This window comes from Coregonus lavaretus, assembly GCF_964263955.1.
Source record: "Coregonus lavaretus genome assembly, chromosome: 36".
In the NCBI taxonomy this organism is placed as follows: Eukaryota; Metazoa; Chordata; class Actinopteri; order Salmoniformes; family Salmonidae; genus Coregonus; species Coregonus lavaretus.
In genome coordinates this window covers 27,229,287-27,242,093 of record NC_140023.1, presented here as the reverse complement: position 1 = coordinate 27,242,093, position 12,807 = coordinate 27,229,287, and the positions used below count along the sequence as shown (strand labels likewise).

Genomic DNA, 12,807 nt, shown 5'->3' with positions numbered 1-12,807 from the left:
ATGGTAACATCAGATAAAATAGATGGTTAATAATTCATCTCACTGTGTTGTTATGCTGCCATAGAGAATCTGGGCTGGGCGGGCTGGCCCCAGTGTGTCAGACAGAAACAATCATATCCAATTCAACTTCAGCAGCAGTATGTCAGACTTGCATAAATGGCTTCATATTTCCAAAATACAATCCATTCCACACATAAATGTATAACTATTTTGTCCCTGTGTGTTATCATTTAAATCTGTCACAGACGAAGGACAGTTAGAGCCTCTGTAGTGTGTAGTAGTGGTGATGGCGAGGTTAAAATGTCACTTATGACTCTTCATTTTCCACATAACGATTTCCTCATAGTTTATACACAAAGCTAAACAGTCTATACAAATTACATAGCCATACAACCCAAACATGACAGCCAACATGGCTAATAATACTGAATAACTGGGTGAGTTCAAAGGTCGAAATCAGTTTATTATACAACCTTTGTTCTGTTGTGTGTCAGGACAAGTGTGTGTGTGTGTGTGTCACCAAGACTATAATCTCAGCTGAGAAACACACAGGAAGAACACTTCACAGAGACATCATGTTCAGGTAAGAACCTCTTTCTGTACTTTCAGGGGAAAACCATTGCCATATAGAACATGAGAATGGCGCCTGAGGAGATGGCTGCCTTTTTACGGGCTCCTAACCAATTGTGCTATTGTGTGTTTTTTCATGTTATTTGTAGCTTATTTTGTACATAATGTTTCTGCAACCGTCTCTTATGACCAAAAAGAGGTTCTGGATATCAGGACAGCGATAACTCACCTTGTACTGGACAAATATTTTTTATTTAACAAGTCGGCCACAAAGGATTTACTTCAGACACCGGACAAGGCCCAAATCCCCGTCATTCGCAGGAGAAAGAGACGGAGATATCGGGGACGTAGGTCGGGGTGCCTTGTAAGGATCCGACAGCTAGTGGGTAATCTGCCTCTACCATCAGTCCTATTAGCCAATGTACAATCATTGGATAACAAAATAGACGAGCTACGATCACAAATATAGGTTATCCTACCAACGGGACATTAAAAACTGTAATATCTTATGTTTCACCAAGTCGTGGCTGAACGACGACATGGATAACATACAACTGGCGGCGTTTACGCTGCATCGACAAGATAGAACAGCGGCCTCCGGTAAGACAAGGGGTGGCGGTCTGTGTATATTTGTAAACAACAGCTGGTGCACAAAATCGGATATTAAGGAAGTCTCAAGGTTTTGCTCGCCTGAGGTAGAGTATCTCATGATAAGCTGTAGACCACTCTATTTACCAAGAGCTGCCGCTTTCAAGGAGCGGGACTCTAACCTGGACGCTTATAAGAAATCCCGCTATGCCCTCAGACGAACCGACAAACAGGCAGAGTCAATACTAAGATTGAATCGTACTACACCGGCTCCGACGCTCGTCGGATGTGGCAGGGCTTGCAAACTATAACAGACTACAAAAGGAAAGCTCAGCCACGAGCTGCCCAGTGACACAAGCCTACCAGACAAGCTAAATTACTTCTATGCTCGGTTTGAGGCAAGCAACACTGAAGCATTCATGAGAGATTCAGCTGTTCCGGACGACTGTGTGATCACGCTCTCCGTAGCCGATGTGAGTAAGACCTTTAAACAGGTCAACGTTCACAAGGCCAGACAGATTACCAGGACGTGTACTCCGAGCATGCGCTGACCAACTGGCAAGTGTCTTCACTGACATTTTCAACCTGTCCCTGACTGAGTCTGTAATACCAACATGTTTCAAGCAGACCACCATAGTCCCTGTGACCAAGAACACTACGGTAACCTGCCTAAATGACTACAGACCCGTAGCACTCACGTCTGTAGCCATGAAGTGCTTTGAAAGGCTGGTCATGGCTCACATCAACACCATTATCTCAGAAACCCTAGACCCACTCCAATTTGCATACTGCCCCAAACGATCCACAGATGATGCAATCTCTATTGCACTCCACACTGCCCTTTCCCACCTGGACAAAAGGAACACCTACGTGAGAATGCTATTCACTGACTACAGCTCAGCGTTAAACACCATAGTGCCCTCAAAGCTCATCACTAAGGACCCTGGGACTAAACACCTCCCTCTGCAACTGCATCCTGGACTTCCTGACGGGCCGCCCCCAGGTGATAAGGGTAGGAAACAACACATCTGCCACGCTGATCCTCAACACGGGGGGCCCTCAGGGGTGCGTGCTCAGTCCCCTCCTGTTCTCCCTGGTCACCCAAGACTGCATGGCCAGGCACGACTCCAACACCATCATTACGTTTTCTGATGACACAACAGTGGTAGGCCTGATCACCGACAACAATAATAATAATAATAATAATATGCCATTTAGCAGACGCTTTTATCCAAAGCGACTTACAGTCATGCGTGCATACATTTTTGTGTATGGGTGGTCCCGGGGATCGAACCCACTACCTTGGCGTTACAATGAGACAGCATATAGGGAGGTCAGAGACCTGGCCGTGTGGTGCCAGGATAACACCCTCTCCCTCAACGTGATCAAGACAAAGGAGATGATTATGGACTACAGGAAAAGGAGGACCGAGCACGCCTCCATTCTCATCGATGGGGCTGTAGTGGAGCAGGTTGAGAGCTTCAAGTTCCTTGGTGTCCACATTTCCAACAAACTATCATGGTCCAAACACACCAAGACAGTCGTGAAGAAGGCACGACAAAGCCTATTCCCCCTCAGGAGACTGAAAAGATTTGGCATGGGTCCCCAGATCCTCAAAAAGTTATACAGCTGCACCATCAAGAGCATCCTGACTGGTTGCATCACTGCCTGGTATGGCAACTGCTCGGCCTCCGACCGCAAGGCACTACAGAGGGTGGTACGTACGGCCCAGTACATCACTGGAGCCAAGCTTCCTGCCATCCAGGACCTCTATACTAGGAAGGCCCTAAAAATTGTCAAAGACTCCAGCTACCCTAGTCATAGACTGTTCTCTCTGCTTCCGCACGGCAAGTGGTACCGGAGCGCCAAGTCTAGGTCCAAAAGGCTTCTTAACAGCTTCTACCCCCAAGCCATAAGACTCCTGAACAGCTAATCATGGCTACCCAGACTATTTGCATTGTCCCCCACCCCCTCTTTTACGCTGCTGCTACTCTCTGTTTATTATCTATGCATAGTCACATGTACATATTACCTCAATTACCTCGACTAACCTGTGCCCCCGCACATTGACTCTGTACCGGTACCCCTTGTAAATAGCCTCGCTACTGTTATTTTACTGCTGCTCTTTAATTATTTGTTATTTAATTTTAATTTTTTACTTAACATGTATTTTTCTTAAAACTGCATTGTTGGTTAAGGGCTTGTAAGTAATAATTTCACTGTAAGGTCTACAGCTGTTGTATTCAGCACATGTGACAAATACAATTTGATTTGATTTGATACACGTTACATCAGAACACAGTGAATCAGGTGTCAGTTAATCAGTTTAATAATCATCATCAATAGTCAGTTGATGATCATGTCTCTCTTCCTCTCAGAATTTCTGCGTTGATCTGCATCTCTCTACTGGTTTATGGCAACTCAGCCAAGCCATACAAGTCCTGGGTATGTACCGTAGACTGCATAAATATAACACCACTTTAATGTACACTACCGTTCAAAAGTTTGGGGTCACTTAGACATTTCCTTGTTTTCCATGAAAACATCAATTAAATGAGTTTGAATAGGAAATACAGCAAAATGCATAGGAAATGTAGTCATTGACAAGGTTAGAAATAATGATTTTTAATAGAAATTATAATTGTGTCCTTCAAACTTTGCTTTCGTCAAAGAATCCTCCATTTGCAGCAATTACAGCCTTGCAGACCTTTGGCATTCTAGTTGTCAATTTGTTGAGGTAATCTGAAGAGATTTCACCCCATGCTTCCTGAAGCACCTCCCACAAGTTGGATTGGCTTGATGGGCACTTCTTACGTACCATAAGGTCAAGCTGCTCCCACAACAGCTCAATAGGGTTGAGATCCGGTGACTGTGCTGGCCGCTCCATTATAGACAGAATACCATCTGACTGTTTCTTCCCTAAATAGTTATTGCATAGTTTGGAGCTGTGCTTTGGGTCATTGTCCTGTTGTAGGAGGAAATTGGCTCCAATCAATCGCCGTCCACAGGGTATGGCATGGCGTTGCAAAATGGAGTGATAGCCTTCCTTCTTCAAGATCCATTTTACCCTGTACAAATCTCCCACTTTACCACCACCAAAGCACCCCCAGACCATCACATTGCCTCCACCATGCTTGACATAGGTCATCAAGCACTCCTCCAACATCTTTTCATTTGGTCTGCATCTCACAAATGTTGTTCTTTGTGATCCCAACACCTCAAACTTCGATTCGTCTGTCCATAACACTTTTTTCCAATCTTCCACTGTCCAGTGTCTGTGTTCTTTTGCCCATCTTAATCTTTTCTAAGCTTTTTCTTTGCAACTCTGCCTAGAAGGTCAGCATCCCAGAGTCACCTCTTCACTGTTGATGTTGAGACTGGTGTTTTGCGGGTACTATTTAATGAAGCTGCCAGTTGAGGACCTGTGAGGCGTCTTTTTCTCAAACTAGATACTCTAATATATTTGTCCTCTTTCTCAGTTGTGCACCGGGGCCTCCGACTCCTCTTTCTATTCTGGTTAGTGCCAGTTTGCGCTGTTCTGTGAAGGGAGTAGTACACAGCGTTGTACAAGATGTTCAGTTTCTTGGCGATTTCTCGCATGGAATAGCCTTCATTTCTCAGAACAAGAATAGACTGATGAGTTTCAGAAGAAAGTTCTTTGTTTCTGGCCATTTTGATCTTGTAATCGAACCCACAATTGCTAATGCTCCAGATACTCAACTAGTCTCAAGGCGGCCAGTTTTATTGCTTCTTTAATCAGCACAACAGTTTTCAGCTATGCTAACATAATTGCAAAAGGGTTTTCTAATTATCAATTAGCCTTTTGAAATGATAAACTTGGATTAGCAAACACAACGTGCCATTGGAACACAGGACTGATGGTTGCTGATAATGGGCCTCTGTACGCCTATGTAGATATTCCATTAAAAATCAGCCATTTCCAGCTACAATAGCCATTTACAACATTAACAATGTCTACACTGTGTTTCTGATCAATTTGATGTTATTTTAATGGACAATCTTTTTTATTTTCTTTCGAAAACAAGGACATTTCTGAGTGACCCCAAACTTTTCAACAGCAGTGTATGTACTCGCCTCTCTTCAGTGTCCTAGGTACTATTATTCTCCTATGCACCAGTCTTCTGTTCTCTCTCCTGCAGGGTAAAGTGGCTGAGTCTGCAGTCCAGGAGACTCTGATGTGAGTCCTCTCTGTTCTGTTATCGTTCGGTTCATATATAATAAACGATGCAGACCTGTGCATCAGCCTAAAGCCGGGATGCAATCCAATCGCACTGTCGACAATGCACCGTTTACCTTGAATGCGATTTCCACAAACACGGTAACATTGTCCACAGCGTTATACAGATTGAATCCCGGCCTGCGTTTCCCTCCCTCCACCCAGTAATAATGCTTCACTGTTCACTCCCTCTCTAGGTCTGAGGAGGAGAAGGGGATGTTTGATCTGGGGCTGAAGCAGGTGGAGGCTCCTGAAAACATGGACATTACTGACAATGACATCAACCCTGTCATGCCCATCTGGAAGAACATGAGAGGGGACAGGGGAGGTGGGAAGAGACAGAAGGTAGAAAAAGAGGTAGAAATTGAGGTAGTCAAAGGCAGATACTCCACAACCGAGGAGGACATGGACCATCTGTACCACCCATCCATGGAGCAGCCCCAGGAGGCTGACCTAGCTAGAGCCCGACCTCAGACAGAGGACACCTTCGTTGGGGTGGCCATCCAGACAGAGCCCATAGAGGAGGATAACACCAAGTACTACCAGGAGGCTGGGATAGATCTAGATAACATCTCTCATCTCTTCTCAGGCCTGGTGGATCCACGGCACCCTGAACAGGACTGGGACGAGCTCTACCATCCAGAGATGAAGGGGGGAGACGGGCCTCAAGTGGACGTGCCTCACCAGGGGGAACTCTCTGCTGTAGGGGCAGAGGTCAGGGGTCATAGTATGCCAGAGGAGGACAGGGATGACCTCTACCATGGTGACCTGCCTGTACCTGTTCAGGTGATTGGGAGGGGCCAGGACATGCAGCAGTCTGCCGATTGGCCCTCTCAGAGGATGTACAGCCAACCAGAGGAGGACCTGGATGACCTCTATCATCATTAATTAAACACCTAAGACCCATAATATCTGCCCCCTAACTCTGACTGTCAGCTTCAGCTCTACTGCATCCAATCAAATACAGTTAAAAGCTTGTACATACAGTAATGGGTTAAATGCACTTGGGAGTGACTATAGAAGTATATTATCTAACACTGTATGGCTCTAACAGTTTATTATATGTTTAATAACCAGTACTGTATAAGTCGATCTTCTATGACATTAAAGACACCTGTAACCTCTTCTGTAATGTATCTGTCTTGTATCTACTTAACAATCATTCACATGGAATACGAATAGCAAAATCACTATATTGTTTATTTACAATTGATACATTGCTTATTACATTTCAGATGGATCTTGACATCAACATTAAAATAATATATATATTTTTTAAGAAAATCTAGATGTTTTTCAGAAACACGCAAACTTAAATTCTTAGGTAATTTGTTAGGTAATGCAAAATTTGGTTGTGCCCCGTCGATGACAGTCATTGTGTGTGTCAATCTAGTAGTTCACCCGGGATGACTCCCTTCTTCAGTATCAGGCACCCATAGAGTGCTGTCTCCCTGTTTAGAGAGAGAGTGACACAGTAAACACACACTACACTAGGGAGATACCTTGTCAGTTGCACAACTGAATGCATTCAACCGAAATGTGTCTTCCACCATTTAACCCAACCCCTCCGAATCAGAGGTGCGGGGGGCTGCCTTAAATCGACATCACCGGCACCCAGGGAGCAGTTGTTGTTGGAGGTTAACTGCCTTGCTCAAGGGCAGAATGGCTGATTTCTCCACCTTGCCAACTCTGGGATTCGAACCAGCGACCTTTCGGTCACTGGCCCAACGCTGTTAACCGCTAGGTTACCTGCCGCCCCACTAATCTACACCGATGCATGTCACACACACACACACACACACACACACACACACACAGACACACACACAAAGAGAGAAAAACCTTTATCTCACCCAGTTGCTACAACAGCAAAGGCTTTCTTGGCTCGTTCATAGAAAGCAAATCTCTCCACCTTCTCTAGAGGAGCCTGGACACAGAACACACAATAACTTTACTCAACATTTAAGTATGTGTGAATGTATGTCTTCACCCCTATCCACTCACCTGTACCCCAGCATGTGCCAGCTTCTGTCTGAAGATGTCCCATACCGGAGTGGCTAGTCCCCTTTTTTTGTCACTGTCCACCAACTCCATTACGGCAGCCTACACACACACAAAACAATTGGTCTCTGTCCAGCTAGATTTCCAGATGTGACATATTGACATATCCAGTTCCTGGGGTCCTACCGGGCTGGGGACGTAGGTATCCAGGGGCAATAGCTTCAAAATGGCCTCCAAAAGCTCAGCAGCCCCTAGACCTGCAGGAAAATCACAGAGACTGACCATATGATACAATACAACACACTCTTTAATTAGGGCCAGTATCGTGGCAACACTGGCAAGGAAACAAAACACGAAGCGGATTTAACTTCTTTAGGAAAACAGCCCTAATGTTGGAAACAAACAAATTATTTGTTGTCATCCAGTGACACATTTATTTATTTTCCATGCTATAAGAACACAATATTTTACATACATCGTGTTTTCATTTTTGCCATGGAAAATAATATTGCGATACTGAAATCATCACAACCCTAACTTTAATTCAATGAAACACTACAGACTATACATTATATAAGTATACTACATACCGGTACTACACAATATAAGTACCCAGAGTGTTTTTTCTGTTCTCCTGGTTAAGTAAAGGTTAACTATACACCTACCATCAGCTCGGATCTCAATGGGACCGCAGGTGCAGGTGGAGGAGGTAGGGAAGTTTGTATCAGCCAGAACTGTAATGAGACAATCAATTAAAATATATAAATATCTTTATTGTCCTTGTTGGGGACTTAAATCTGCAGCCAGGAGTTTGAGTTGAGTAATGAGTTGACAGTTGACAATTATATATTTTTTTAAACAGAAGTTGCCAGATTGATTGGATGGGGGATAAACTAAAACTGTATTGTGTTCTATTGACTATTGCATTTCACTTTGCTTGAGTGGTATAAACCTACAGCCTAGGTTTGAGGAGTTTAGAGACAAAAGCCAATAGTGGAAATGCATAATGATGGCGGCCCCCATGCACTTACCACAAATTCCTTGTTTTGCTACGTTCGCCGTATTGTACATTGCTCTCCTTTACTCTTTTTTTGTATGGTCATTAGCAGAGTATACATTATCCCAATGTTAGCTTCAAGACTCCGGCAATTTGAAAAAACAATATGCTGATTTATTGTTACATTGAACCATATCACGCGCTGTAATTTAAAAACTCAGTGTGGATGGTGCTAAAACAATGATGTCATATCTGAATACTGCCATCTTTATGCACGTTCGCAATTCCAATTGGTTAGGCTACATGTGGTCAATTTGGATTCCTAGACCTGCACTGACACTAGTGATGGGGAAATGAAGCTTCCTGAAGCATTTAGGCATTCCTGCCAATTGTGTCGAAAATAGGTTCATTACTCGAGGCTTTAATCAACAAAGTGGTTTAGTTTATGCAGATCCCCATTAGCTTCTGCACATTCCTGAGGTCCACAAAAAACTTACAAATATGACAAAGTACAGAACGGTAATAGACAAGAACAACATAAAATATTTGTAATGTTGTACTTCTTGTTGACAAAATTCAAGTTAATGTTGGGTTTTTCAGCTAGCGCCCAATTGATTCCCAGTCACTTCTTGAAGGAGAGCTCTGCTTGTCCCAAAAGCGCCCAGAATGCACCGCAAGGCCCATTGACGACGCATGGGCAACATACACAATCAGCGTTAGTACGATTCCAATGGAGTTTCCCCATCTCCTCAAAATGATCTCTGCCGAAACCAATACCAAACCAATCAGGTGGTTATTCGACGAAACGAAACTTCGGACGTCATTGATTACGTGCTTCTAATAACACGATACATGCGCCAGCACCAGGGTTGCCATGTCAGTGGTTTTACCACATATTTGGCCAAATTTGAAAACGATGTCGGGGTGACAATATATTGGTTGCGGTTTGCTGGTTTTTAGGCTACTTCTAAGTTGCGCTGCGGCCTTTGGAAAGTATTCAGACCCCTTGACTTTTTCCACATTTTGTTAGGTTACAGCCTTATAAAATGAATTACATCGTTTTTTCCCCTCATCAATCTACACACAATACCCCACAATGACAAAGCAAAAACTGGTTTTTAGAATTTTTTGCTCATTAAAAATAAATAATGGAAATATTACATTTATAGTATAGTATTCAGACCCTTTACTCAGTGCCTTTTTGAAGCACCTTTGGCAGCGATTACAGCCTAGAGTCTTCTTGGGTATGACGCTACAACCTTGGCACACCTGTATTTGGGGAGTTTCTCCCATTCTTCTCTGCAGATCCTCTCAAGCTTTGTCAGGTTTGATGGGGAGCGTTGCTGCACAGCTATGTTCGATCGGGTTCAAGTCCGGGCTCTGGCTGGGCAACTCAAGGACATTCAGAGACTTGTCCCGAAGCCACTCCTGCGTTGTCTTGGCTGTGTGCTTAGGGTTGTTGTCCTGTGAACCTTCGTCCCAGTCTGAGGTCCTGAGCGCTCTGGAGCAGGTTTTCATCAAGGATCTCTCTGTACAACTGCACAACTGAATGCATTCAACCGAAATGGGTCTTCCACCATTTAACCCAACCCCTCCGAATCAGAGGTGCGGGGGGCTGCCTTAAATCGACATCACCGGCACCCAGGGAGCAGTTGTTGTTGGGGGTTAACTGCCTTGCTCAAGGGCAGAATGGCTGATTTCTCCACCTTGCCAACTCGGGGATACAAACCAGCGAGTTGTTCATCTTTGCCTTGATCCTGACTACTCCTAGTACCTGCCGCTGAAAAACATCCCCACAGCATGATGCTGCAAACACCATGCTTCACTGTAGGGATGGTGTCATTGCAAATTAATTTGTGCCACTGGCAAACAGATTTAATAAATAGCCTGTATTGTTGTTGTAGCCTTGTGTTATTTTGCAACTATTAATGGCTACGTTTAGTTACATTTGAAGGTATCAAAGCTCTATCGCAATTGCCGATCAGTTGTTAGAAAGCATTAGATTGAAGGTAACAGTCAGTCAGAATAGGCTACAGGTAAAAAAATATATATAATAAACACTGGCTGTTGTTGACAAGCATATTCAGTTCATATACATATTATTCATATGTAATTCAGTGATTAAAATGACGACGCCATCCTCAGTAGCCTACTCCAGCAGGCTATTGGGAAACACAAGCAGGAAACACAAGCACTTCTTACCTCTAAATTGCCAAGCTATTCATGTTTCTAAAGTCCTTATAAGTTACGTCGACATTCCTTCTTAATTGGCACGATAACGTTATGGAAAAAAGGTTTCTTGTATAAATGTGGCCACTCTTCTCTTGCTGTGGAAAAACTATTTGGGCTAGTTTTCAGACCTTTTGCCCGGGTTTTGACTGGTCAATGTCTTAGAAATTGCACCTGTACCTGGCAACTCTGATAGGCATACTACTTTGTTTTAAGTACACCGACTGTGTTTTGCGTTTTGGGACACCAGAAGTACATTAATTTCCAATGGAACGCTGCGTTTGCGTTGCAAAATTGCTTTGCAGAGGTAGTTGCAGTGCGTTCTTTTTGGTGCATACATTGGATTTTTCGAATGTATGCGTCAACTGTATTCGTAAACGGGTTGACAGAAATGGTAGCAGAAGGTGAATGTTGAACTTTTGTTGCACACATATCCAGATGATGCTGCATACTATTTTGCGCAAAACACAGTCGTTTGTTAAACGCGTTAGCGATTTCGACGCATGCATCGGAGCTCCCGTATCAAACGTAACATCACTACTGACAACAAGATCCTGACAACAGGTGACGTTCACAGACCTTCACTGAACCAGCACATTTAGGTTCGTTCTTATGAGTGTAGCTAGCTGATTTATTTACCCAGTTCGTCTCCGTGGCCCATCTTGGCCAGGGCAAACAGCAGCTCTGGCGACAGAATGGACGGTATTCCTTTTAGAATAACCATAGTTGCAGGTTCGATAACACAGACACTTCACAGAAGGAAAAAGACGACCAGGAAGTAAGTCATGAGATCAGCGTGCTTGTAGGCTATTTGATTGGTCTAACACAGGTTGCCGAACTACAGTCAGTGAAGGCACGCCCCTCTTTAGGGGCGGACTGGGACAAAGATTCAGCCCTGGCATTTCAGCCACACCAACCCACATCACCGCGAGCACGCACCCCACATCACCGCGAGCACGCACCCCCTGCTACTTACACATACAGGCAGTAATGCTACTGACACATAACCTAGGCAACTATAGTACAGCGTGTCTTTGTTTAAATATCAGACTGTTACCATGGTTACTCCATGATATCAGTCTGAAAGAAGTTGCTGTAAAAAAGATGCAATAGTCTCTACAGGCCAGAATGTTGAATACAATTATATTTAAACATACTTTACCGGTTGTCTGTGCTGTTGGTCCTTTTGGCTGTAGGAAGTGGAGATAGGGTAACCACAGGAAAATGTTGTTCACCAGAATTTTTGTGGCGCCGGTAGGTTCTGTCGCTTGTATTTTCCATCTCCTGACGCGTTTTACATGATGCACAATATGTATGTAAACACCAAAACGCGTTCCCTCGCAATCAGCTGGAAGTGCTTGTGAAATTTGCCAGCTGATTGCATGGGACAATGTTTGGTCCGTACTTCGGTTAAACTCGGTCATTGTTGACATACTGTATTGTGCAAGTCCCATGCGAATTGCATCAGCGTTGAAAATACAAACCGACATACAGACCAGCGTACTGAAAGTCGGGTTAATAACACTACTCTGTAGATATTTTGTCACCGATTACCTCCTACATAAGGAAAAAATCTGCAGACAATAGGTAAAGTACGTTCAAATGAAGTTTATTCAACAGTCTGACTTGTGATGGGACTGTTTACAAAGATGTTAGAGACGAGAGACGAGTCTTCCACTCTCAGATTCGTAGAGGCTAAGCGTTTCTTAGCTTTTACTGTACCAGTGACCGGTGAAACATAGTCCTCCTTTTTTACCAGCTGTTTAAGACAAATACAACATGTAACAGCACCACTGGAGATACAACTCACCACCATAAATGTGCCTCTGTTGCCTCCCTGTTCTGCAGTCTTCCTCTGACTGTCTGTCTGTCCATCTGTCACTCTGTCTGTCTGTGATTCTCCTTGTTCTCCTCTGTTGTCACTCTGTCTGTCTGTCTGTCTGTCTGTCTGTCACGCCTAAGTGTTAATAGTTAATTATGTATAGAGCAAACATATTAAGGAAATGGCAGTACATCTGTGTCTCTCTGTTTTCTTCCTACCTCCACTACACTCACCTCTGAGTTGTCTCTGCTAAGCCTAGCATCCTTTCCCACAGCGCTGGTACCAGAAGGGGGGACCACACTGCCTGTGTTGGGCCCAACAATTATTAGATAATGAAGATTACTGAATTAATGCCTAAAAGAT

The 12,807-nt window shown here is 43.9% G+C and overlaps 2 protein-coding genes across 3 annotated transcripts; one reads left to right on the top strand and one right to left on the bottom strand.

Moving 5' to 3' along the window:
* Positions 1–531: 531 nt before the first annotated feature.
* On the top strand, positions 532–6,453 carry LOC311110736 (uncharacterized protein). The gene is made up of 4 exons (XM_084153296.1): positions 532–583; positions 3,537–3,603; positions 5,319–5,356; positions 5,593–6,453. Exons 1-4 carry the CDS (start codon positions 576–578, stop codon positions 6,281–6,283), a joined length of 804 nt encoding a protein of 267 aa, XP_084009422.1. The 5' UTR covers positions 532–575; the 3' UTR covers positions 6,284–6,453.
* A 123-nt stretch (positions 6,454–6,576) lies between these two features.
* fuom (fucose mutarotase) lies at positions 6,577–12,061 on the bottom strand. Of its 2 annotated transcripts, none has more exons than XM_084153130.1 (6): positions 11,785–12,061; positions 8,062–8,130; positions 7,583–7,653; positions 7,400–7,498; positions 7,249–7,322; positions 6,577–6,846 (listed from the first exon to the last, which is right to left on the bottom strand). In XM_084153130.1, exons 1-6 carry the CDS (start codon positions 12,053–12,055, stop codon positions 6,780–6,782), a joined length of 651 nt encoding a protein of 216 aa, XP_084009256.1. In that variant the 5' UTR covers positions 12,056–12,061; the 3' UTR covers positions 6,577–6,779. The 2 variants fall into 2 exon arrangements, with proteins under 2 accessions (XP_084009256.1, XP_084009257.1); XM_084153131.1 differs by lacking the exon at positions 11,785–12,061 and adding an exon at positions 11,262–11,424.
* Between the last annotated feature and the right edge of the window lie 746 nt (positions 12,062–12,807).